The sequence below is a fragment of the Centroberyx affinis genome, unplaced genomic scaffold (assembly GCF_046629955.1).
Source record: "Centroberyx affinis isolate AG114_WGS23_722 - 3 ecotype Tasmania unplaced genomic scaffold, CSIRO-AGI_Caff_v1 ptg001229l_1, whole genome shotgun sequence".
Taxonomy (NCBI): domain Eukaryota; kingdom Metazoa; phylum Chordata; class Actinopteri; order Beryciformes; family Berycidae; genus Centroberyx; species Centroberyx affinis.
The window spans coordinates 171,286-199,191 of NW_027279742.1; the positions used below are offsets into that span (position 1 = coordinate 171,286).

The 27,906-nt window shown below is 41.4% G+C and overlaps 1 protein-coding gene across 1 annotated transcript; it reads right to left on the reverse strand.

The window, feature by feature from the left end:
- Positions 1 to 8,159: 8,159 nt before the first annotated feature.
- tfr1b (transferrin receptor 1b) lies at positions 8,160 to 26,033 on the reverse strand. Its single transcript, XM_071524747.1, has 19 exons — positions 25,987 to 26,033; positions 22,532 to 22,584; positions 21,498 to 21,711; positions 20,483 to 20,816; positions 18,700 to 18,837; positions 17,974 to 18,058; positions 17,081 to 17,203; positions 16,460 to 16,555; positions 15,887 to 16,026; positions 15,037 to 15,206; positions 14,722 to 14,841; positions 14,489 to 14,574; positions 14,329 to 14,392; positions 14,144 to 14,211; positions 13,988 to 14,055; positions 13,399 to 13,489; positions 13,019 to 13,246; positions 12,442 to 12,582; positions 8,160 to 11,796 (listed from the first exon to the last, which is right to left on the reverse strand). The coding sequence occupies exons 2-19, from the start codon at positions 22,562 to 22,564 to the stop codon at positions 11,584 to 11,586; spliced, it is 2,412 nt and encodes an 803-aa protein (XP_071380848.1). The 5' UTR covers positions 22,565 to 22,584; positions 25,987 to 26,033; the 3' UTR covers positions 8,160 to 11,583.
- Between the last annotated feature and the right edge of the window lie 1,873 nt (positions 26,034 to 27,906).

Below are 27,906 nucleotides of genomic sequence, written 5' to 3' on the forward strand. Positions count from 1 at the left end.
CCTCCTCCTCCTCCTCCTCCTCCTCTCCTCTGGCGTAGGGGAGGCGCTGGTACATGTAGCTCTCTCCCATACTGTCATCAACGGCTCAACCTTTCCTCGTCCTTCACCGCGTCTTCTTCACCCCTCTTCTCTTCCCTTTTCTCTCTCTCTCTCTCTCTCTCTCTCTCTCTGGTCTCTCTTTCGCTCTTCCCTTTTTCCTCGTCTAGCGTCAAGAGTGTTATTCGGAGGAGGCGTTAGCTGCGCCGCCGCGTTCCCCTGGCTCCGAGTCTAGTTTGCTAATCTCCTCTCGGCTCCACGACCTTCTCTGCTCAATCGATACACACACACACACACACACGCACGCACGCATGCACACGCACACCAGGAGGCATTTGACACCGCCACCGTCCCCTTGTATCACCTAAGCTATGTATAAACTCTCTCTCTCTCTTCCCTCTCTGTTTCTCTCTCTCTCTCTCTTTCTCGCCCTGCTGACTCACGACTTCCTACAGCACAGGACACCTCCACACTTCCCCTCTCCCTCTCTCTATCTCTCTCTCCCTCCCTCTCTCTCTCTCTCTCTCTCTCTCTCTCTCTCCCTCTCTCTCTCTCTCTCTCTCTCTCTCTCTCTATCGCTCTCCCTCTCTCTCCACCTTGTTCTGGCTCAGCATCCTAGCCTACTGTCTGATTTTTAAATAATTCAGCATCCCCGACAAGAGGATGAGAGGGAGAGAGAGAGAGAGAGAGAAAGTGGGAGAGAGAGAGAGACAGAGGGAGAGATCTTGGAGAGAGGAATGGAGAAGAAAAAAACACAGACAGAGATATGTGGCCAGATGGATGGGCAAATGGATGGATGGTCCGGCCCCAGAGGAAGACAGGCAGACAGTTTCCAGCGAGCATCTGACGGACGGCGACGTGCAGATGGTGGCCAAGCTTCCCATCAACCCAAACAAGCAGAACAGCATGATATTATGGCATGGTAAAAAAAAAAAAAAAAAAAATCATATCAAAAGAGCTTGGGAAACTGTTTAGAACTGATATCAGGAAGATATTTAGGTCCGGATTTCGCAAAATGATGCAGGTAGCAGCAGTGGACAACTATAGAGGTCGCTGCAACTTTCATTTTGCCGCTATACTGTACACCAAATGTAGAAAACATTAAAGACATCTTCCTGATATTGAGTTGCAGCCCCATTTTGCACAATCCACATCTCAATTGTCTCAAAGCTTCAAAATCCTTCTCCAACTCATCTGCTTCTCTTCATCTACATCTCCTCATTTGTGATTGGTGTAGATTTAATAAGGGAAATCAATAAGGGATAATGAATTTTACCTGGATTCAACTCATCAGTGCACAAAAGACTAAGTATCCCTAATATTTTGGACATTCAGTGTATTTACATTGATTTTCAACGTCGGTGCGGGCCGAATCAACATCTATGACTGAGTAACCACGACAACATGAGAGAGATATAGAGATAGTCGGCCTGGGCACAAAAAAAATCCACAGATACATTATGAATCTCTCCCCGACCTAATTTTGCTCGTGCCGATATGCTCGGTAAAAGCTTTCCCCACCGCCTGCGCTGTGCTTTTGAGAAAAAAAAACTACAGCATACAGTCACATCTGATCCACATACAGCCTAGTGCTTCATTCAAAACCATTATTTTGAATTATAAGGAGATGTGAGATGTTCATTTTTAGCGTTTTTAGCTTCTATTTGAGCCATGACACTAGTGGTAAATGCAGTATTTAGGAGGTAAATGTGACAATATATACAGATTTAAGGTCTTATTATGCAGCCCTAACAGACTGACAGACAGATAAAGAGAGAGAGAGAGAGAGAGAGAGAGAGAGAGAGAGAGAGAGAGAGAGAGAGAGAGAGAGAGAGAGAGAGAGAGAGAGAGAGAGAGAGAGAGAGAGTGAAAGAGAGCTGCCACCATCAGCAAGATTTGATGACGAAGACAGTCTGACTGGTAGAGAGACTGGGAGGTGGTGACAAAATCACTGTGTGTGTGTGTGTGTGTGTGTGTGTGTGTGTGTGTGTGTGTGTGTGTGTGCGCATGCCAGTGGCCTAAATGAGCGTAAAATCAGAGCTTTCATCTCTCCGTGTGCACGTGTCGTATCAAGGGCGGCGCTCTAAATATAGTGACACTAAATTTAGGCTGCATCCACCGGCGTGGCGAGCGGTGTGGAGTGTGTGAACCAGGCTGCTGCTGCACGCTGCTCTCATCACCGCATCACACACCTGAGAGACACACACACACACACACACACACACACACACACACACACACCGCCGTCCCCATGTCCAGCGTCTCCATGCGGCAGCCAACTGATGCGGGTTCACTGTCCCTGCCGCTCAGCCTTGACTACTGTGTTCATGCTGAAATTACAGACGCCGTGAAGCAGCATTTTGAGAGCAACTTGGTCATTTGACGCATTTCCGGTTGAAACGGGATGTTAGAAGGGGGAAACCGTATGGAGGGTAGGGCTGCAACTAACGATTATTTTCATTGTCGATTAATCTGTCGATTATTTTCTCGATTAATCGATTAGTTGTTTGGTCTATAAAATGTCAGAAAATGGTGAAAAAATGTGGATCAGTGTTTCCCAAAGCCCAAGATGACGTCCTCAAATGTCTTGTTTTGTCCACAACCCAAAGATATTCAGTTTACTGTCATAGAGGAGAAAAGAAACCAGAAAATATTCACATTTAAGAAGCTGGAATCAGAGAATTTAGATTTATTTTTCTTAAAAAATTACTCGAACCAATTAATCGATTATAAAAATAGTTGGCGATTAATTTAATAGTTGACAACTAATCAATTAATCGATTAATCGTTGCAGCTCTAATGGAGGGATCATTCAAAAGAAGTCGATGTGTAAATCGATGGGATAGCAGCATCCAGAGAGAAGGGCAGTTTTATATGATGGAAGGGGTGTGTGTGTGTGTGTGTGTGTGTGTGTGTGAGTGAGGGAGTCTGCCATGTTGTTATTGGTTTGAAATTGAATTTACACCTACTGATACATGATTGGGGCAAAACTACAAATACACTGTTTTCCAAGAAGGAAAAGTAATGGGGTTTTGATATAAAAACACAAGATAATGGATAATTTTGTTTTGTTTTTGGCATGAAATGTTAAAATAGGTGGATATTACGGTGCAGAAAATTGAATCTTGAAATCTATCCGTCCCCTCAGTTGTTTGGCGCTTCCTTCATCCTCTAAAAAACAATCTGTCTGGTAAAATAATGAAAGGAAGCGTCTGGGGAATTTTTGGATCCCACTAGTCACTGTGGCCAGAGGGCTAAAAGAGTTTGTGTCCTGCCCTTTTCCTTATGAGCAGACAGGCTGAAGTGCAGTTAAGAGATGAGTTTTCTGAGATCCGGATTTAAATTGACGGTCAGGGTTTTGGAAGCCAAACTGCAAGTTGTAGACGGAGCCCATTGGAACAGTGGTGGATTTCTTCAAATTTACTAAGGAGGATAGTCAGGAGGTAAAAGGTTGTTTTGTCTACTTCACTATTCATATGCGCTTCCAGTACAGGTGCAAGGCTGGGGGAAATTCATCAAAAACAGCACACAGTTCGGTTTGAGAGTGCTGTATATTTTTACAGTAACTTCAGTTTACTGTGATTTCATTAGATGTAATCCATTACCATCACATTACGGGGATGCCATCACTTCAATCCTCCATCAAATCATCCCCTGGTTTGAGTATTTCGGGTGAATGAACAAAGGTTGTAGGCGGGACGAGGAACTAACTTCTCAAATCCACCAATCACAGTGAGTGATGGATGCCAAAATTCACAGCCGCTTCCACTATTTTACCAGTCAAATTAGAATTTTAGAACAGAAAAAAACTTCCAGACAACGGATAGTCATTTGCTGTTACAGGTGCTTAAACATCAACATACCATTGTAAAATTAATTGTGATACTTTGGTATAATTACTGTAAACAAATGAGACTGGTCTCACCCTGCAGAGCGCTGCTGGGGGAACAGAGAGTGGAGCTGTGGTCAGGAGTCACTGGAGGTCACCTGGAGGACGCCATGGACGGACGGACTGATCCACAACACCTACAGAGAGAGAGAGAAAGAGAGAGAGACAGAGAGAGAGAGAGAGAGAGAGAGAGAGAGAGAGAGAGCGCTGTTAGCTGTGATCGTTTCCATGCAATTCTAAAAGGATGAGAGTAGAGAGTTTAAACTAGATTATTTTAATTAGAAAACACAGAAATGACACAATAAACACACTAACAAAGTTAAGACAGATTACTCAAAGTAACTTGAACTCTATTCGGCCCTAAACAGAGACGACATGATAGCAGAATAATATCTTACAGCCGTGAGAGAGAGAAAAGTGAGAAAGACACTAAGCCTGGCAGTAGAAACAGGCCGATGTCACCATGAGGAGACTGAGACCGAATCTCACTTCACTGTGTGAGATACAAAGAAATATATGTAACAATATCCCCGACCCAAAAAAACACAGAGGTGGGGACTCGAGTCACATGACTGTGACTCTGCAATTGTTTGAGACTTGACTTGGTGACTTTTCTAAAGTCTCGACAAAAGATCTTGTGTAAATGACTTAGATTGAAAGTGATGAGATTTGTTCCACCTGACGACTGAATTTAAATTCTGTTTTCTGAATTTGTATGGAATGATTCAGTTTATTGATGTTGAAACTGATTATAGAAATCAAACTCATGATGCTCTTACCAAGTTTTTATCCTATTAAAACCATATTGCATTGAAAAGTCCTAGATATTTAGTTTTCTTTAAGATATTAAATTGATACTGAACTCTGGATTTGTTCTGACTTGACTTGGTGTTAAACATTTAGACTTAAGACTTGACTTGAGACTTGTGCCTCAAGACTTGAGACTGACTTGGGACTTGAGCGAAGCTGACTTGATCGCACCCCTGCAAAAAAACATAGGCAACTGCAAAATTCCTTAACTGCTGCCACACACTCTCTCACTCTCTCTCTCTCTCTCTCTCACTCTCTCTCTCTCACACACACACACATACACACACAAGGAAAGAAGCATTATCACTGAATGAAGACTAATTGTACAGTATAGAGCTATTTCTTCTTGTGATCGCTGTAACTTTACTATGATGAGTGTTGATTGGCTGGACTCAGACCAGATGAGATGATAATGACTGTGGGACTCATATTGACTTGAATTGTAATGACTGTTGATCGATGTTTGCGGCCATCCATCCATATATGTTTTAACCCCTTCTGCTTCTTATTGTATTTTTAACTCTGTACGGCAAAAAGAATGTCTCCTTTGGGGGCAATAAAGTTTATCAGTTAATCAAGGAATCTCTATATCATATAGAGATGTCAATAAAGTACCCACTGAACTGAATGGAAGCGAATCAAACTGAAACAGGGACAAAGAGAGAGACAGAGAGAGAGAGAGGAGGGAGAAAGAAAGGGAGAGAGAAAGACAAAGGGAGAGAGACATGGAGAGAGAGACATGGAGAGAGAGACACAGAGGGAGATAGAGAGACAGAAACAGACATGTCATGCCAATAAAACACCCATTGAATTGAACTGAACTTAGCTGATTTTAACTGATTTGTTTGAACTGAAACAGGGGCAAAAGAGAGAGACAGAAACGGATAAACAGAGGGAGAAAACTGGGGGAGAGAGAGAGAGAGAGAGGGGGGGGGGGGTAGAGCGAGAGAGAGAGAGAGAGAAACAGAGAAGCAATCACACATTTCTTAGAAAGACGAGATCTGACTGACCAAGCTGTTGCTTCACCAGCCGGTCATCTCTCTCTCTATCTCTCTATCTCTCTCTCTCTCTCTCTCTCTCTCTCTCTCTCTCTCTCTCTCTCTCAAGCTGATTAGTCCACCTGCTCACCTGCCTGAGTGTCAGTGAGCAAAACAAACCCCGAGACACTTCTCACTACTTCAGCAGCTTTATCCTGAACCACAAGAGTCTCCTTTCCGCTGCTGCAAAGGAGAAAACATGTCGCATCTCTGTCATAATTACGCAAACGCCTGCCGGTTATAATAACCCGGTTAGTCCGAGGAACGAACGAGCTGCACGGGGGAAAGGTTATTATTATGATAACCTCGGCAGTATGCTACTAACCTGTAAAGACGATCTAATCGATCCCCGTTTTATCCGCTTTAATCAGCGGTCGTAGCGGGATAGAAACCCGCACTGTAACGGGAACTGGTTGAATTCACCGGATCCGTTATCTCTCTCTCTCTCTCTCTCTCTCTCTCTCTCTCCCCCTCTCTCCTCTCCTCCGGTAATTCCGGGGCGCTCCCCAGTGCGCCTGCCGGGATTACGAGCGTCACTATGTGCGTAACCTTAAAGCGCAAGTAGAGCGCACTTTCAGGCTGGCCGGCTGGCTGGCGAGAAGAATAACAAAAAAAAAGACTTCCGGTTTGAGCACTCAGCTTTCAAAATAAAAGCGCGAATGTTGAAACGTAAAATGAAGATTTCAGTGCGTAGGTTTCGTTTCGGCTTTCTCACTTCGTCAGACAGACTGAAACAAAATATACAAATTTACGTTTGCTGCTATGCTGGTTAATCAAAACATAAAACATAGCGGTAGGCTATTTGTTGTCAAAATGCCTATAACTTCATGAATTAAAAGGAGTTTCAAACGAGGAGAAGGGCTCCGTTTTGTAACAAAAAACTGTAAGCTACTGTACTCTGCACCTGCTCTCTAACAACACACGTGACATGTTTATCGTTAATATCTAGTGCTGTGGATTTGTACAAATTATGCCTTTATTCTGAAAAGAACAGACCGGAAGTCTCATTCTTGTTCTTTGTGGCGGAATGTAGCTGGTTGGATGCTGAACTGGGGCATCAAGTCCCTGGATGTATCTAATGTTTTTAGCCAGCCAAACTTTGATACCCTCTTATTTCCACAAATTTAGTTTAGTTCATTTGCGCCTATAAAATAATAAATACAGAAGAAGCAAGAAAATACATTTAAATTTACAGATTGTGCAGGTGAGATAAAAAAAAAAAAAGAGTTTACAAAGGCATCTCACCTAAAAAAAAGAAAAGAAATCAAGGTGACAACTAAATGCCAACACAACTTGATCAAAAAAAGAAACAGTATAACAATAAAAACATACCATTGAACATAAGAAAAATGAATTAAAATAAGCCTTATTCAAAAATGAAATTAAGGATAAAAGTGAGAGTGTGGTATTGTGTGTGTGTGTGTGTGTGTGTGTGTGTGTGTGTGTATGGTGACTGACAAAGATTAATGTGATGAATTATTAGATGTAGGTCACCAAACTATCTTACACAGCAGCAAACAGTTTAGAGGTAACAGTTTATGCTCCCCTAATGTGTTTTTATCTATAGCTTCCAAATAAATGTATTTGGAAATGGGAATCCCTTTATGATTCGTCACCCATGAACTATGGGACTGTAATGGGGATCCAATAGGTTTCCCCACTGTTTCCCATTCATTGTTCTTCATTATCTGAATTGGGTGGCATCATCTAATTACTATTAATTTATATGCCATGACCATTTTGATAGAGGAAGGATCCAAACCCTTGAATTTGTCCTTGATGTGCTGAAAGACAAATATAAATATTAAAATGGAGACAGGAGTCACATTGCTATGAAAAACATTTTGTAAATCTGGTAGAAGTGGATATCACGATGTAATTAATGGTATCTTACGTAAGACTGGAAAGAATTAATAAGGAATCTAAATCAAAACAAGGACAGAACCGGTCTCAACCTGTCTGACCCACAGAGATCCCATTAACTCTTTCTGCCCATTTTTGCTTGATCTTTACTCTCCTTTATTATTATCAATGATAAAAACTACAAGATGAAATTTGGACTCACTTAAGCTAAGGATGGGTTTTGGATTATGCAGCAACAAGTAAATTCTGATGCTGTCGAATAGCTGAATGAGAAATATTGGATGATCAATAAAAACCTGGCATGAACTGCTCATCATAGCCTAATCACAATAACTTTTCTGTATAACAAATGGTCTTTTATGAAATCATTGTGCATTCATTTTAAATATATATGCTTTCTACACCCCCCCATTCAAAGAGAAATCTGTATTGTTTCCCATGCAGTTTACTCTAAGAGTTGGTGTTTGTTTACAGTCATGGTCTACAGCGGCCGTACAAAATAACCACACATATAGAAACGGATGGATGCTAAGCCAAAGGGTTTATTTCAGTTTTCTGGTGAACATGGAAAAAACAACAGGCAAATGTCATTCCAAAAACCATAGGTCAACTGACAGCAACTGTCTAAACTATGTGAATCAAACCACACTGAACAGGTTTCGATTTGCACTGAAAATACATTTAGCTGTAACAATTTCTTCTCGTGTTTTTTAAATGACGCATATCGAGTGATAAATCCATTTCCCCAACTACTCAATCTCCCCTCAGGACTGAATGAATTTCATTTCAATTCTTAAAACAGGTGTGGGAAGGTAAGAAACTCAAAACAGGCTGTAAGTGCCAGTTAAGGGTGTTTTCAAGCAGAAGAGACTTTTTACCAAGCAGACATGAGGGGAAAACCTTTCTGAAATGAGTTCACACATCAGCCAATTTTAATGTTGAAACATGCAAATCTCCTTGGCTCTGGAATGCATGTTAAGATAAAGCAAATGGGTTTGAACTAGGGTTAGACCGATATCTATCAGTTTGCCGATATTTTCCTTTTATTAAATATCGGGTATCAGCCAATGGAGGTTTGTCTTTGACCACAGCTACATAAAAACGGCCTGTAAAACCTGCAATGAAGCTTTATCTTCCTTGCACATTACATTTATTCATTTCCCCAATAATGTCTTTTGTAAACTAATCATTCATTTAAAGGCAGTAACATCTTAGAGATGCAGGGTTTTAGTGTCCCATGATGGTCTAAATGGAGTTTCAGAGGCCTGACAAGTATAAAATACTGGGGAAAACACAAAATCCATGTCCATTTTTTGCAATGAAAGTGGTCAAATTTAAAGATACTGAATATCTGCACAAAGTATCAGCTATCAGCAGCTTCCATACAAGTATATCTGTATTGTTTTCGGCCTTCGTAAACCCATATCGGCCGAACCCTAATCTGAACATTTGAAAAATTTATTAGATTCATATTTGACCCAAGTCTGTTGAACTACATTTCAGTAAAGCAATACAATCACATGCAGTGCAGGATTATGGCGCTGAAACACATGCAAGAGAGCCGTGAGAGTCGAGTTATGAGAGAATCCAGAAGTAGTACTATCTGCGGTATCTTCACAATTCACTGACACAAAGAAACACAAGACAGGATTCAACAAGTACCTTTAACTAGCAAGGCTGAGACTAGGTTTGTTGCTACCTATCATTTACTCCGTCTGAATTAAAGTACTCCTTCGTATTTTATGTTGAAAGCAAACAAAAAAAAATGAGATCTGACAAAAACAAGCACAAGCAAAATGGAAAACTGTATCCACACACCCACATACACACACACTGGAGGTCAGGAGGGCTGTGTCTACACACACACACACACACAATCCAAAAATAAAGACAAACAAAATAAATACATCAAGTATAAAACTCTGGGAAACACTGTTCCCGATAAGTTGTTCCACCCTTCCAAGTGAAATATGGGAGACACTGCTCCCGATACACACGTAAAACACTTGTACACACACACACTCACTGGTAGGCAAAAACTACCATCACTGCTTGTCATTATGGAAGGCACTGCTCCCGATAATGGGTTTAATTATGGAAGACACTGCTCCCGATAATTTGTCATATTAGAAATATAAACTGCTCCAAAGTAGACTGTGCAACGTAAATGGCTTTCTTTGCAACTTATGTAACCAAACAATCAGCTCAGGTGTTTGTTTCGGTCAAAGAGTATTTAACATTGTATCGGCATTCAATGCTTCTCAATTTTTTCAGTGTATGCATTTTTTTTTTTTTTAAATTAAATTCAGCATTCATCTTACCATTTTTGTGGCAAGAGCGTGTTTTTCAATAAAGCGCAGCATCATTCAAGCCACGTGTTTTCATCAAGTGATCTTGAGGCTTGTGGTAGAAACTTCCCCCCAAATATCCAGACAGTTTCTCTCCCTCCTCCTGATATAGTGCCTGACACTGCATCTGTGATCTGGGGAAAAACTCACTTTCTACCTTTCAATTTTTTTTGAGAAATAACTGAATCTCGGTGACAGCACCACTGGTCTATCCTGCTTGTCTAGAGGTAATTTCAGCGGCACATGTTCTCATCGACTGCTGTTTGCTGAGTGATTCTTCGACAAATTTTTTTCATGGGTGCTGTTAAAGGAGGAATGCTGCCCATTTTTAGTAGTAACATATGCGTTTCTCTACCCTTCAGTGAGTACTGTGATCTTAGGCAAAAAAATCAAATTGCCAGGCCCAACTAAGTCTCTGTCACATGAGCAGCTTATGTATCTCTGATGCTAATTTGTCACTCCCGCTTTTCAGTACAATGCAATGTCAGTGGAAGCTGGGATCCAAGACATGAACCTAGCGATTTGAAAGCAAACAGAGCTTACTAGAGTGTCTCCATCTGAATGAGCCAAAAAAAAACCGATGAAGTCCCATTTGTTTTATAAAAGAAAAATAAATTGTCTCCGTTTTTGCAAGTGAAATACTTGAAGAAAAGGTAATCGTGTCTCACCAATATTTTCTGTAACAAAACAGGCAACACTTCAGAATTATCTGAAGTGGATCAGGACACTGTACTGTGCATTGTACTGAGAAGAGGCCAAATTAGCATCCAAGCTACATAAATTGCCCAATCTGGCATTTCCAGCTCCGGAACCAATTCTTCTTTGTGCCTGTGATCGAAGTTTGGGCGGCATTCCCCTTTAATATTCAGGAAACTCCACAAGTAGAGGAGGAATGAAGGCCAGAAACCTCACAAATCAAACTAGTATGGCCCCATTTTGTCAGCAACAGTAGAGGAGTCATTTCTGTAGCAGATGCTGCTGTAGGATGAGACAGTATAACCGTCATAATTATGGAAGGCACTGCTTCCGATAATGTCGTATAAAAAGACAAACAAACAACATTTATAGTGGGCACTGCCACTGATAAAAAAAATAAAGTATAAATAAGGTTCTCAGTGCTAAGGTGGCAAGAGGTCGCAGCCAAGGCTTAGATTGGTTCAATTTGGGGAGGGGGGTGGGGCTTGGACCTGGGAGGAGAAGACAGAGTTTTGACTTTCAGGTAGTATTTGTACTTGATGCCAACTTACATTTCACAGCATGTATAGTGTGTGTTATCTTCAATTTCTGTAATGGCTTCTCCATCTCATCCCAGGTCTCTGAGGGAATGAGGCGGATCCCCCCCCCCACCAAAATCTGAATACAAGCTAAACCTGTATATAAAGGGGCGGGGCTTAGACCTCTGATTGACAGCTTGTGCTTAAGTGCTGCTATTGGAGCTCCTTCCTCTGGCAGAAGAAATGCCCTCACGCACAAACATTCATCGACATCGCTCCAAGTTTCTCTTTTTTCCTCCTCTCACATAGTCATTCACACCTACTGATACTCACACCCTCTCAATCTCACACACACACACACACACACACACACATTCCCCGCCCCCTTAGATCTGGTTGTCGATTTCCCAGATTTCTCCGACCATGGCGTTGGCACATCCCTGCAGGGTCCAGGTGGCCAGGGCCAGCTGGGTGCGGAGCTGCTTCATGTCGGTGGTCTCAGAGATGGCGGCCAAAGTGTGGGAGCCCCGGCCCAGCAGGAGGTGACGGAACGGAGCGTCTGTGGGGGACACGTACGGAGACAGGAGGGCGCGTTCGACCTGGGAAGCAGAGAGGAGAATCTTTAACGGGGAAACAAGTGAGGTTTTTACTGCCCCGTAGCACAAAATTACCATAATATGTCTGTGGTTGATCAATACCAGTGGCTTAACAATTACTTTGCCAGTTTGTCTGGCTTTCAAAACTTGTTGTGTCTACGGGAATGAGTATGCCGTTTCGGAACAAAAAGTCCCTACCAACTGAAATTTAAGACCCTCACAATCCCCAATCAACTGCTTTTCACATCATTATTACAGTATTTTGCATGGTCATATATTACCTCTTCACTAGACATTTCCTTTGGATCTCTAATAGTAAGCTATTAGATAGCTTACTAGTCTCCATTGTGAAAATGTGACTTTACAGTTTGGAATGGGATGGGAGGGATGTGGATGGGTGGGGATGTGGATGGGTGGGGATGTGGGTGGGTGGGAGGGATGTGGATGGGTGGGGATGTGGGTGGGTGGAGCGTGCCAGAGACTTGTGTAAGATGAGATAAGTTATATCAATGTTGTTGCAATTCTACTGGTTGCTCAGTCATTCATTACTTAATGCCCCTTTAAAAACTGTAACCCCGTTTGTTGGACTACGTGCATTAAAACACAATAAAAAAAAAATAAATAAAAAAAAAAGTGGATTTGTCTCACCATTATGATCCTGTCGTTGAGGATGCGGCAGGCCTCCTTGTCGTTGATGTCGGTGTTGGCGATGGCGATATTGATGCCGGCGGCAGCTCGCATGAAGGAGCCCCGTGCACTGAAGAGCCAGTTGGGATTCAGGCCAGCAGACTATGGGACAAAATAAATAAATATGTAAAAAAAAAAAAATACAGTCAAATCACACATCGGCTTCAGAATAAACAAATTGCAAAGAATGAAAATACACCAGTTAATTTGGCTAGTAAACACATTCGGGTGCTTGTTTCACTTATAAACTTATCAGTTTATTGTTGATTCATGTGTTTCGGACGCCTTGTTTTACAACACAAGAGGCGAAACATCAGTCAAACGTTAAAAGTGGGAGCATCAAACTAGTTTGCCATTTGTATCTATTATGAACTATCAGCTCTGCAACTTACCAGGGAGAAATATGGATGTTCATCTGTTTAAATGTGCCATAAAACCCTGGAGCAATGACTCAGCTCATCACCCAGAGATGCATTTTCAAGTGAGTAATGACTCTGAACGAGAACAGAGCATAAAAAAAAGAGAGAGAGAGAGAGACCTTTGAGAGCTTGCTGATGTGCTTGCTGAGCTTGGCCACAGCCTTGGTGATGACGCCGCTGTATCGCTGTACATCCAGGCGGAGCAGATGGTCGTGGGCCAGCCGGAGAGCCATCTGGCCGGCAAACTGTCCTGCCACCGCAGCCATTTCAGAGGTGTGATGGTTGGTTCCGTAACCCAGGTGATCCATGTTGTCCAGGTTGGTGCCATAGTAAGGGTACGCCTCAACCTTTAGACATAAACACACACAGGGAGATGTTAGGTCTGCTGATGCTAAATTGGCACGCCTCCTTTTCAGTACAATGCATTGTCAATGTCAAGCTGAGAGCTTATTGGAGTGTCCCCGATATTTTCTGTTTCTAGAAGTATTATTTCACTCACTTTGGGAGTGATAAAGTGGAAGGAGACGGAGGGGATTCCAGAGGAGGCCAGGAAGGGGTAGGCAGGGTCCTCCATCGCCATGGGCCTCATCCTGGAAACATTAGAATGTAAATGCGTTAACATACATGGCTGGAAATAGACCGCTCGATTCCTCTTTCTAGAGCAACAGACATTAGGTGCAGGGAGATTTCTGTGGCATTTAAATTTACTGAGAACAGTATACTTGAGGAGTTTCATTCCAAACGCTACATCGACCATGTGAAAATTGTTCTTACAAAATGATTGACAGGCAAGAATTTAGGCATATAATATTTTTGAAAGAACAGTAGGCACTTCAGCCCTTGGTTAACTGACACCAAGCTGAATAACACTTTTACGACCTAGACCCTCTATATTTCAGAGACACTAGATGATGAACTTAAGACCAAAATGGCATTTTGTAATACAACTCTTCATGGCCAGAGAGGCTAACCAGTGATGATAAGATAAGAGATTTCTTCATCTCAGTGAAATCACATGTGTGATGGTGGTTAACCAGACAACAACAACAACGCAGTGACCTGGCTTTGTATACTGGTATTCTACTTACGAATTAATCTCCCAGTTGGCTCCCCCAGCCATATCGTACATACTGCCGGAATCAAGAGGACTCTTTACCTGTATGGACAAGTCAGATTAGAATCCATGCAAATCACATTGGCAGGATCAGGACTGGATTACCATGGAAGCGGTGATGTGTGGTTACCTCTTTCATCGTGCTCTCAAGGAGGCTGTGCAGCAAAGGACTCGATGAGGCCATGAAACCCCCGCGACCTAGTGACAAAATATGGACTCATTAGTCAACTGACAATCCTACCTATCCTATTTGAGTATTGAGGTGTGTGTGTGTGTGTGTGTGTGTGTGTGTGTGTGTGTGTATTCTGTACTAACCCATGACCGCTCCATCCAGGCTGATATAGGTGAGAACCTTTTTGTCAAGAGATGACATGTAACCCTAAAAACGAACACAAACATTATGAGGAACACATATAAAAACAGTCTCACTAAACTAAAAACTGTATTTCCTGATCCGGCGACTCGAACTTCTTACCTCCAACCACTCGGTGGCGCCGACATTTCCGTACTCCCCGGCAGCCCAGCTGGCAAACACCAGGCTTCTCCTGGGCCTGAACCCATCTAAAAATCACACACACGGTGCATAGCGTTGGTGTCCTCCAGAAAAACAAACTAACACAATTTTTCTCCAGGACAACGACAATATACTTCACTATTTATTGTGGATATTATATGCATGCACAGAGCAGTAGTAGTACATTTTGTTACCTTTCTCCACCATCTCATGGACAGCCTTGGCCAGCTCCGTCAGTATAGTGGTGCCAACATTGGCTCTGGCATAACCTCGACCCCAGGCGTCTCTCTGAGCTCCCAGTACAACATAGCGATCTGCAGATACATGCACAGACACAGGCGCACACTTTAGTATCCCATCTCTTACATGCACAATGTATAAACAAAACAATCCTACTGTAGATGGAAAAAAAAAAAAAATCTACAGCCACAGATATTTTAGAACTACAGTTATATTATTTGTCCATGAATGAACGTCCATGCAAATTACAAGTATGCGGCAAGTCCTACCAGGATCCGTGAATCCCTTGATGACTCCGAACACGTTGTGGACCTCCGTGTTGACGAGCACGTTGTTCACCTCAACCTTGATGTTCACACTGCCTCCCAGGGTGTAAGGCACCGAGGGAATGCCGCCTTTGAAACCGCTGCTAGCCTCTGGTTCAGGGCCTCCGATCTTCCTGGATAGGGGAGAGGGAAGAGAGAGAGAGAGAGGGAGGAAGTAGAGCTGAGTGCCACTGAAAAATGCATGAGAGTTTGTTGTTGTGGCCAATTTGTACGTCTTCCTTTCAGTCACCTCAAATAAAGTTCATTCCAAAAGGAGTTATCCACCGTTTGAACTTAAACGGATGCGAGCAATAATGTTTTTCAGAGTCATCTTCATACCTTTTCTTTCAAAGCAGTTATGTTTTTGGGGATATAATCAGCTGTGTGGAGAATATCAGGTAGCAAAACCTTTCCAAAATGAATATATAGCGTTTTGGAGTCAATCTCTTTATATAGACATTTCATTAGTAGTGCCTTACAGTGTAACAATTCCATTGGATAAATAAAAAGGTTCTTTATCTCTACTTGCTGTTAATGATACAGTAATTGTTTGCAAAGTTTTAATTCTAAACAATCTTAAAGTCTCTCTGCCCTGATAATCATGTTAACTTTATATTTTCCAGCCAATTCTATTAAAATAATTACATAAACATATGCATCTAGGTGGATACTATCATCATCTTACAGTAACATGAGTGCACGCATTTTTAAAATCATAGATGGCGCCAGTGTGAAGCTGTACAGGATTGTTTGTTCTGCCGTGTATGTGTGTGTGTGTGTGTGTGTGTGTGTGTGTGTGTGTGTGTGGCCTTACTGTAGGATCGTTGCAGCCATCTGGCCAGTGATAGTCTGGGCTGGGATGGTGGGGAGGCCAGACGACTGAGTCGGGAGGAACTGGGTGTGGTTGAAGGAGGGGAACCCAGGGGTGTAGGGATCGCCAGAACCCAGATGGACCTGAAGGGAACACACACACACACACACACAATCAGGAACTTGGGGCAAAGCACAAGATTAGATACCAAACCATTCGACACCAGCTGGTTTCAGATGATTAGACACCAAACCATTCGACACCAGCTGGTTTCAGATTATTTGAAATGAAACTTTAATGGTTACTTAGGTCATGAGGACAAACTGGAGATAATACAACAAAAACATAATAACGATAATACGATAAATAAATCATATTGAACATACAGAAACTTCGTCATGCTAATACAGAACTCACACTGGCTTGAGGGAATTCTTGCTACCTTACTCCAGTTAGCTTAATAAAAATCTTGCTATGAGATAAATTAAAAATGTAAGAGGAAGCGAGCGCATTTGGAACCCGTAACGACACGACACGACACGACACGACACGACACAGGTGTGAGTTCAAACTTACGTGTCCGTAGAGTTCCGTTTTGGTTTCGTATTTGTAGTCTTCAGTGTCGGGGTAGATCAGAACAGCAGCGGCTCCCTTCTCAGCAGCATTAGCCACCTATGAAAACAACGTGAGTCGGTATTTACAAAAGAAAAAAAAAAAACCCTTTAAGTTAAGGCTGCTAGTTTTAATCTTTTTTTACACTTGGATCAAACCATTATGGAGGAGTGTAGATACTAATTTTGTTTAGTACATTTTTGCCTGTGGCTGGTCAAGTTTGTCTACTACGCCACTTTAGTGGGTAAAAAAAACATCAATTTGGAGGTCAATTTTTACTCTGACAATCTAGTTATCTGGTAAAATAGCAAATAATATTAGTGTAAACCATGGATGAAAATGTTAGTTTTGAGGTGAAACTTTTCAATAAGCCCTAGGGTGTTTTTTTTTTATTTTTTTTTATTCACTTCACCTGCACAAATTAATAAATTGCATTTCTTGTTGTTTTTTTTAAAAATCACTGTATTTTACCACATGTTTTCCATCTCTATTGATATAAAACTAAAACCAGTGGTTCACCAGATGGGAGGGCTGCATCAAATCAGCTGCCCTCTCACACACACACACACACACACACACACATACCTGCTGTGCAAAACTGATGCGTCCGGCTCGGAGAAGCATCACACAGCCTTTCAGCTCAATGCTGTTTGTCTGCAGCACTTTCAGATCCTCTTGACGCCCGTAGTTGCCATACACAACCTTGCCCTACACACACACACACACACACACACACACACACACACACACACACACACACACACACACACACACACACAACAAAGATCATTTGAATTACAGTGCATCTGCTAGTTTTTGTGCTATCGAGCTCAGCCTGAGCATTGAAGTGATAAGTCTAGGTAGTGAATCTGAAATTATCATCAGGCATACAACAGAAAAATGACACTGAGCAGGAAGTTTCAGAGTCCCACTGCAATTAAACTAGAGATGACTAGACTAAAATAAAGATGCAGCCTCCTGTGCACCTTATGCCCAGATGAGTGACTTTTTTGCACTTTCAACCTACCGACTCCTACACTGTTCTTATCAGCTGTCACTTGTATGATTCGTTGGATATGGTGCAAAGATCTATGGTATATGAGGTGGTGATTTAGTGTGTGTGTGTGTGTGTGTGTGTGTGTTTCTTTTTTTAAGCCCTGTCAGCAAACCAAATTCTCTTTATGGGGCTTGAATTGAATGGTGTTGCCATATAGTTAGTGAAAAAAAAAAATCTAAGTGGTCAGTATTAAACTTCCCTGACCTTCATTTCTTGACTGGATATTAAGATTTTGGTCTGTGCTGTTTGATGATCGCTGATCGTAGCTCGTTTATATGACAGACAAGCCACTGAATTCTACAGCTGAAAATTATTCTTCACAGCAACAAATATCTCTAATATCTATATCAAAACAATTTTTCAAAGCAAGGAACTCATGCTACTTTCACACAGATTTCTTCACAGATTTATGTCAGCTCACCTCAGCTGTTCCAGTAGCGCTGTAGGCAAGATATCCCTTGGGCTGGAACTCATCTGAACCAAACTGGACACGGTTTGGATGCTTACTGCCGATGAGAGAGTAAAGGCTAGTTACAATATCATTCTTTTCTGTTTCGTTTTACAGTCAATCAGCGCCAACAACAACAGCAGCTACAGGTAACCAATACTAACGAGTGCAAGGGTCAGAGCCACAGCACCCTGAAAATAGATGTGACAAAATATCCCTGTGACTCTAAGACGATCATGTGAGATAAAGAATTGCTAGGAAAAGAAACAGAAAATAAAAAGACAAGTTAACATGTCATCTCCCAAGAATGATGCTAAGCTCCCCTTAGGCCAACCAGTTACAACATGCAACTCCAAGATTCACAAAATCGGACCAGTGATTTAGCAGTTACGGCCTTTCAAAAGTTTGAATTTTTGACAGTTATTATAATTATAGCACCCCCATCTGGCCAATCAGTGTAAAAATCAGAATCAAGAATCAGAATCAATTTGTCAAGTACAGTAAATTCATGCCAGTTTGTCCTCATGACCTAAGTAACTATTAAAGTTTCATTTCAAATCATCTGAAACCAGCTGGTACCGAATGACTTGGTGTCTAATCTTGTGCTTTGCCCCAAGTTCCTGATTTGTGTGTGTGTGTGTGTGTGTGTGTGTGTGTGTGTGTGTGTGTGTGTGTGTGTGTGTGTGTGTGTGTATTTACCTGTCTGGTGTCTGCAGCTGAACGTAGTGGATGTCATTCCAGGGATCCATCTCCTGTGTCTTGAACGTTTTGAAGATCTTGTTTGCCAGAAGCAGGTCTTCATCACTACCTGCTGAACGGCTGCGTAGATCAAAGTCGCTGCAGAGACAGACGTGAAGAGTTTGCCCGTTAAACTTGTCTCAGTTCAGGATTTCCAAATAACCCTTACAGGAACCGTTCAACTATTTTCCTACGAAAGGCCTAAAGGTGACTCATAACTTTCTTAGGAACCCATTATGTGCTTCACTTTCATGCCAGCAGTTGTTCTAGAAGAGGAGGTGTGCATTCTTTCAAAATGATTGATATCAAGTTTTGGAACGAAAGTCGTCACATCTATTCACCTACGTCTTTTCACAACGACGCAACGTTGGACTGGAAACACTGTTACTTTTCAGCTCTTATCAGCTCTCGTCTTTGTTGCAGAGGGAACACATTCAAACCTTTGTTTCAGTACTGAATCAATAGCCGCTACCTTCTGTTCATATTCATTTTAAGATAAAAAGGTTCCTATGAGATATAATTGTATCTCGAAGTTACAAGAAGACTATTCAAATGCAGTATCTACAAGAAGGAAGATATGTTTGTCTCTAAATAGCTGCAGTAGATACACACTTCTCTGCATAGTCACAAACCTACAGGAAATGTATCCTTACAAGATGACTACTGAATGCAATACTGCGGTAGTTGAGGACATTTGTGTGTCAGGCAACAAATGTTTCAATTTAGCTGAGGTTGATAAGGAATACATGGTTACAGTATATTGCCCTTAAAACCACAAGTACAGGTTCAATGCTAGAACGTGCTGAATGTGGTTCTGTGGGTCAATGGGTAGAACATAACTAAAGTTGCCAAGGATAGACGTTCGACTGAGGCCACCCATGCTGAAAAAAAGTATGCGTGGTGCTGCAAGGTATTTCGGATAAAATCATCCACAAAATGGCATATATTATGTTACTTTACATTTAAGGTGGCAGGTAAGGGAAATAAATGTCAAAGTAATGGGAGTTAAGCACCAACATCATAATACAGACTATAATTCCTTTGACAGTTGCCAAAAAATAAATATTTTAATAAAAAATATTTTTTTTTTTATTCAATTTAAAAGGACCGCACACTCACATTGCAATCAGACCTCTGTATTCTCCACCCGTTTGCAATTTAACACTCTAAAAATGAGGCGTTCTCTGATCCGTCTCACCCAGCTAACTCATATTTCTGTCTCTGTCCCTTTCCCTCTCGCAGAAAGCTGCAGGCTATTGAGACCAAAACTTCTGTTTCATCCCAGCAGCCATCCTGAGGCAGCAGGAGTGTTGACCTCGATGGGCCTGGCCTCTACAAATCATTAATACATTATAGGAATTACACTCAAAGGCCTATTCTTTCTTACTCTATTTTACTGGTGACATTGATTTAATCCATTTATTTAGGAATCTGTTCTTTTTGTATAACCTGATTTCTTTGGGAATGCGATGGCAATACGTTGGTGTTCATGTTATCTATTTCTCTGATTATTTGTTTATTAGTCATTGATTTAGTAATACTGATTATTTGTTTATCAGTCATTGATTTAGTAATAGTTTTCCTTGATTGTTGGGTGTTTGTATGTGGACAAGAGGGTAGATGTGCATGTGTTTCTGTTACCTTTTTGTCTTTGCCTTCAGCGTAATGACACAAGTTCAAAGCAATCATCGGTTGGCATGGCAATTAAGTGAATTGTGTGTGTGTGTGTGCACACACAGCATACCTCAGAGTCTTGTTAAAGGCCTGGGAGGTGAGTTTCTGTGTTAGCAGGCGGGTGATATCTGTCCAGTCCAGCGGAGCATCTGGAGCTTCTGGAGCTTCTGAAGCTTTTGGAGCTTCTGGAGCTTTTGGAGCTTCTGATGCTTTTGGAGCTTCTGGAGCTTTTGGGGCTTCTGGAGCTTTTGGGGCTTCTGATGCTTTTGGAGCTTCTGATGCTTTTGGAGCTTCTGATGCTTTTGAAGCTTCAACGGACATCTTCTCTTCCTCTTTCTGCTCTGCAGAACAGGTGGCTGGCACCTGCTGATGCGCACGGTGCGACACATAGCCCAACACGTAGCCTGGAAGACATACAGAGACACCGGAAATGGTTAAAAAAAAGTGGAAAATTATTAGAACAGAGTGAGGAGTGGCTTTTATCGCACCACCACCACCAGTACTGATGCATCTGCATAGCCTTCCCTCTTTGTCTATAAATTCTCGGCATGTGAAGGAAAATTTGTCTGTATCCAACTTTACCTGATTTCTTTTGAGAACTTTTATTATTATCACTATTATTATAGGGCATTTTTGCCTTTACTCGACAGTAAAGAGAGAAAGCAAAAGGTATGTGGTTGAGCCAGCTGAGCCACCTGGATGCTCCTATTGATGACTTAAACGTGCTACATGTAGCATTTAAACATTAAATCATTGCCACAGTAATTTTGAGACATTAGTATGATTACCATAAACAAACAAGACTATTGTCGTGAAGATGGCAGTCTCTAAACTGCATTTTACATCGTGTGCCACCGGTTCAGCTTCACAGCAAAAAACAAGAAGATTTATGGAACATATGGCGTTGAGACCATGGTATCATGCGCTTAAAAAGGTTGTTATACCAAGGTTTCACAATTAATTTGACACTGGCATATTGATATTTAAAAATGCTACACACTGCAAATTTTCTTGTTGGAAAGAGAGACAGAAAGAGGTTGATGTAAAAACAGACTTAACAAGAGGTGAGGATGAGTGTGGCGTACCGAGGCTGACGAGCAGCAGGACTCCCAGGACCATATAGCAAGCTTTACGCTGCCGCTGTTTCTTGGTGGGTGGCCTGAAACAGGGAGAGCCTCTCGGCTGGTGCGTGACCTCGGTGGCGTCATCGATGCCGTGGTCGGACAGTTTGACCTCCACCTGGCTTCCTCCTTCCTCGTCGGGCTGCGTGGTGAACCTGCTGTACTGCTCACCTTTCACCTGCAGAGGAACAAAGAAAGAGGAAGATCAAAATCAAAACTATGCCACTGTTCTGCTCTTAAAGGATAAGGCTGGTGTTTAATGCATTGCTTACCGTCAACAAATCCTATGAAAATAACAAAATCAACAATGCGTTTGCTCTACTCCCGTTACTTTCTGACTTCCCACGTACCGTTTTTAGCCATCAACCCGGAAGTCATTGGCTCCAACTGTGAGCTAAAAACCTTGAAATACAGCTCACAAAGACCTAGTTTCAATTTAAAAAATCGCTAACTGTTACGACAAAAAGTCAGGCTGTTGTAGTTATTACCAAATCAAATTCAAATGGGAACAAATTCTTCATTACGCCGGGGACTATTTTCGGTGCTACGGAACTACTTTCCTGAGATCACAAAGTGTTTACAGCCGGCTTATTAAGTTCTTTGAGGAAAAAGTCGGCTGGCCCGGTGCATCGTGATGATGAAATATGTTGCCCAGAGCAACGGCATGGCTCTTTGACGTGTTTTTAATCATTTTTTTTAATACAATGGAGTTCTATGGCTGCTGGGACATGGCTTCATTGGGCACCGGCTACATGGACAAGACTTGTTGGCAAAACAAATTCATTGCTGATTTTGTTATTTTCATAGGATTTGTTGGTGGTAAGCAATGCATTAAAAAACACCAGCCTTATCCTTTAAGCCATTAGCTACATGAGAGGACAGGTGGACTAGTGGTTAGAAAGGTCAAAGTGTCACTAAAATGCCTAAAACATCAAATCTACACATGGGCAACAGTAATACAGTAACTTAAAAAGAAATAACAGACACAAAACACTCACCATGTTGTTAAACACCGACCTCACTCGATCCATTGCTGCTGCCGTTAATTAATCTGAAGAGAAAATGTGGGGAGGGAGGAGATGAGATAGTGTGTGAAAACGAAAGAAAAGCAAAAGGAGGAGAAGATAGAGCAAAAAGGAGAGAAAGGAAAGAGAAAGAGCAAAAAAAGGAGAGTAAAGAGGGGGAGAGGATGTACGGTGAGTCAGGTTTTGTAACGGTGCTGCTGTTCAGGCCAACATAAAGGTTCCTTGTAAAGTCAAGATGGTGGAGGGTGTTTCCACTGTAAACAGGCTAACTGTTTTTCACCGTAGCAGAGAAGCACAAACTGGATGCTAAACCCTAAAGGTCTTGTCCCCAAGCCAGAGGCGATGGGTATTCACCATTAACCTGACAGTTAAGTAGCAGAAGTGGTTTCTTTCGGAGAAGGTAGAGGCAATTTCCTTTTCTCAACCCTCTAGTTGTGAAAACCCCTCTGTGGTCTCAGGGGGTTTTCACAACTAGAGGGTTAAGAAATGTCCTGCCACTAGAACACTTCGTAACCTATATTTCTAAAAACGCACTGAACCACAGACATAACGATGAATTTCACTGGTCTCAATACGCTCTCACTAGATGATTAGACAAGGACAGGGATATCACACACTTGACATTTAATGAGATTATCTTCTGAAATGTCACCTCTAATCTTGCAGGAACTTGCGCAATCCAACCTGAATCAATTCATAGCATTTCCAACCAATATGGTGTTTCACAATACACACAGCTCATTGTCTGTGCTTGTCATTTGATTGTTATCACCTGTTAATTAATTACAATCACCTGTTATTTTCCAACCAGGATGGCCGTGTGGTGATGTAACAGAATACTATTAATGCAATACGTGCAAAAATATGCATCTTGCACATCTTGCATACTCACTGGAGACAGGACACAAGTAGACAATAACTAGACTCCTGACTTAAAGACACTGTTTCCACATCATAACAATGATAGCCTTGTTTCAGCCTTGTTTCACTTATAAACACGTCAGACACACTCAAGACACAGACAAGTGTCGGCTGAGGCTTGAGAAGAGGTGTGTCTGTTCCAACTAACTATCTGCAACTTCCTCGTATTTTCTAGACATTTTCATTTCCTTACAGGTGACACCTGCGAGGTGTCCTTAGCTGATCGGTTTTAATCATTACCGCACGCCCTTCAGTGAACGGTAGCAGGAAATGGTGACTGGAAAAAAAAATATGTTGCTCCTGTAAATATTATTGATAGAAGCATCCATTAGAGTAGCAGACAGCAGCACTCTTCCTCCTCTGTCTTCTGCTGAGGTTTGAGACAGACCAGGCAGCAGAAAGCAGTGACAGCACTGCAGATAATTAACAAATCATCTCCCCCCCAAAAAGATAACGAATATTTCCAGCATCTAGATTTCATCTAGGGCTGCAACTAACGATTATTTTCATTGTCGATTAATCTGTCAATTATTTTCTCGATTAATCGATTAGTTGTTTGGTCTATAAAATGTCAGAAAATGGTGAAAAATGGTGAAAAATGTGGATCAGTGTTTCCCAAAGCCCAAGATGACGTCCTCAAATGTCTTGTTTTGTCCACAACCCAAAGACTAGTTTACTGTCATAGAGGAGTAAAGAAACCAGAAAGTATTCACATTTTAGAAGCTGGAATCAGAGAATTTTGACTTATTTGTCTTAAAAAATTACTCAAACCAATTAATCGATTATCAAAACAGTTGGCGATTAATTTAGCTAATAGTTGACAACTAATCGATTAATGGTTGCAGCTCTAATTTCATCCAATAATCAATCAAGGAAAACAGCTTGATAATTGAAAATAGAAAGCATTCGGTCTCAAAGTTCACCATTTCGCACATTTACAGCTGCAACAGGAGGGATAGACATTGGCTCAAGTAGCTCAAAGAGTCAGTTTTCCTCAGAATTTCCTCTAAGTAGATACCAGAACAAAACATTGCATGGCCTGCCTGACCTGTTCTGTGGATGGGTGGGAAACACTGATGGGAATACACAAATATGAACGTTACAACAGAGTCTAAAAGTCATGCCACGCCCCTTCAAATTACTCCTGAGGCTTCTGTCTGGCAGGCCGAGGCGGCACATTACCACCGATACACAGGATCTGATGTCACCGTCCCTTCCCTTATGTTATAATCTAAATCTATGAGCATAATCTCGGCCTGTCGTTCTGTCCATCTGGTCCCTACTGGTGAGAGAGACCTTCAGCGTCTCTCTGAGCAAGACAGTGAACCATTAACCTACAAAGGAGCCCCTGATAAGAGCATCAGCTACATGCTTTCGAATTATCCGTTTTGCAGGAGAAAATAAGACTGAAAGGAGGTTATATGAGTGTGCATGTGCATGTCTCAGATAACTAGGGTGCGTCTATCAAGAAAGTCGGTTATTCTCTCCATCATGTGATAGTCATAAAAGGAGCTTTTTGGATGGCTGACAATATTTTTTGGGAGGGGGAAGCTTTTGAGGGCGTGAGAATACTTATCGAGAGAGAGAGAGAGAGAGAGAGAGAGAGAGAGAGAGAGAGAGAGAGAGAGAGAGAGAGAGAGAGAGAGAGAGAGAGAGAGAGAGAGAGAGAGAGAGAGAGAGAGAGAGAGAGAGAGAGAGAGAGAGAGAGCGAGCTAGGGCGGGAAGGAAGGATAAATGATTCAGCTTCTTACAGCAGTGTTTCCTGAATGGATGAAGACAGTAAATGAGTTGTGAGTCTGGTCCTGATGGGGCCTCAATAGGAAAAGAGAACTAGCATGATTTCAGGGGCCCTGGGGCCAAGAAACCTTAATCATTTTCACTGTCAGAGAAAATGTTTCAGGACCACTGGGGATATAAAAGTAGCAAAAATAAAAAATGTAGCCTACACATCGACCTACCAACCCATTAGGCCTAGATAGACTAATGGGGTTAATAAGGACACAGAACACACATTTAAACTGTAAACATTATTTAGCTGTGATGATTTAGCTGCAGGAACAATGCACAAACATTATCAAGATTACTAAGGAGATAACTATGCCAAACCCTGCTGTCATTTCCTGGTCGTTGCCAATGTGCACAGCATGAGGCTGATGAAACATACATGTGGAGTCTGTCATGATGCTGGACGCAAATGTAAAAAAAGAAAAATGCATATATATACACAGTATCGCGTCAATTCACAGCTGACTTACTGGGAATTTATGCACAAGGCACAATTTAGGCACAATTTGGGCACAAGGGCAGCTGACAGGTGACATAAGTAGCTAGCTAGCTAGCAGCCATCTGGAAAGCAGCAGCAGCATCTCTAAGATAAACGTTTCTTCCTTCATAACTTTTCGGTCTCTTCTGAAACGACTGCTCAACAAGGATATACAGCTCGATATCTATCTTATCCTGACTTATATGATACCGCTGGAAAAAAAAAAAGCTGTTCGTTATCTCACCTTTTGGGTCCAGTGAAGCTACCGCTCAGCCACCAGCAGCTCTGCCCTACTGTGCCTATTAACCGCCCCCCCGGTGTCCTTATACGGCTGTGCTAGTATTTCCGCATCACGTGATTTCACCGTGAAGTCACGTAGGCAACTGGAGAGCGCGCCAAGCACGAGTGACGTCATGCACATTAAAAACATATTTCACATACTAGCCTATTTCTGGTGAAAGTAAGTATGTGAGATCAGTGATACAGCAACAGATAGGAAGATGGGTGTTTTATTGTTGCATTCAAGTGCTGTCTGAAATAATTACATGACATTTCAGTGATAGCCCAGCTGCAGAGATGTGACTATTAGGGGCCAAACAGCATGAGACCATGTCAACAACTGATGCTAAAAAGTGATGCATTATAGTTTCCGGCCAATAACTTAAATAATACAGCCTGGTGCATATTTTCTCATCTTCATTTTGCTGCAAAGGCACAAAGCAGCTCTGTGCCACTTAGTTTATAAAGTAAAAGAAAAACTCCTTTTGTTACAGTCTCCATTTTGTCATAATCTCTGACCAAAAAGCGTAAGAATGCACCGACAAGTTGTATTACAACATCTTAATTCGGATGTAGTTTATGAGGAGTGCTTGAAGGCAGCACTAGATATGACCTTCAGCAGTGTTCTTCATCAGGCCTAACAACTACCAATATCAACAAAAAACAATTAGACATTCAGAAAAGCATGGGTTCATTCTGTGTTTCCTTAAAAGTACCAATATCTTCATATAACTTGAATTCTTTTGCCCCCTTATATTTTAACCTTAGATGCATAACATAACATTTAGCATAACATTTATTTTTATATACGTCTGCAACAAATACACTCATACTGTTGTCATTCCGTGTATTCCTGAATAAATTTGTTATGATCAGTACTCATTTTGAATTTTGTGATTATCTTTAAAATTTTAAGAGATTACATTGATATGATAAAGATGATATAGAAATTGTATAGCAAGAAAGATACTGTATAGCAAGATGCAGTAGATAGACATATACTAATCATGTCTTCTCTGTGTAACAAAGTATCTGCTATATCTTGCTGTGATATTTGCAGTGCTAAATGTTAGCAGTATATGCTGTAGCTTGAGATTGCTCTTTCTTATCACATTTGAAAATTCACTAAATATAGTGATCTGATGAACTGACAGGGATAGATAAGCTAATGATTTCGATATTGAAAATAGATTAGCTGTTGCAGTAATAATTTGTGCAATTTGTGCAATAAAATAAGTTCAAATGTAAGAAACAATAAATTCTATGATCTTGAAAACATGCCATAATGTTCATCTGCATGTACAAATAAAAAAAATACATCCTTCTTCAAAGGGAAATGCACAGTTTCAGACCCCGGCCATTTTGACCTGTGTTATGAAAAAGTGTAGTTTGTGTAGTTTTAAAAATGTCATGCATCTATTAATAGCGCCTTTTTTATGTCACCTGCACATGTGACTCATTCTTGCAGCAGTGCAGCTGTTGCAAAATCTGAAAAACACAGGCGTGTTTCCTTGTGAAGACATAATTTTTGCAATTCTGGTTAAGTCTTCAGAGAGTAAAGCTACTTAAAGCAAAAACACCCCAACAGAGATTACCTGTGGTTTTGAACTAGTCAAGATTTTTAAACATTAACAAGTCATTTCCCAAAGCAAGACAATTAAAACAATGAAATATCCTAAGGGGCATTTTTGCTGCTCCATTGACAGTGAATAGGAGACCATTACGACCACTAAGAAGTAAATAATAATGACAATCCATTTTATTTGTATTGTGCTTTTCCAGCTACTCAAAGACACTTTACATGAAATAGTATTAGCATAAATAAAATCAGTGTACAAATACATAGTGAGTATAAAAACTATACTAAAAAATAACGAGCCTATGT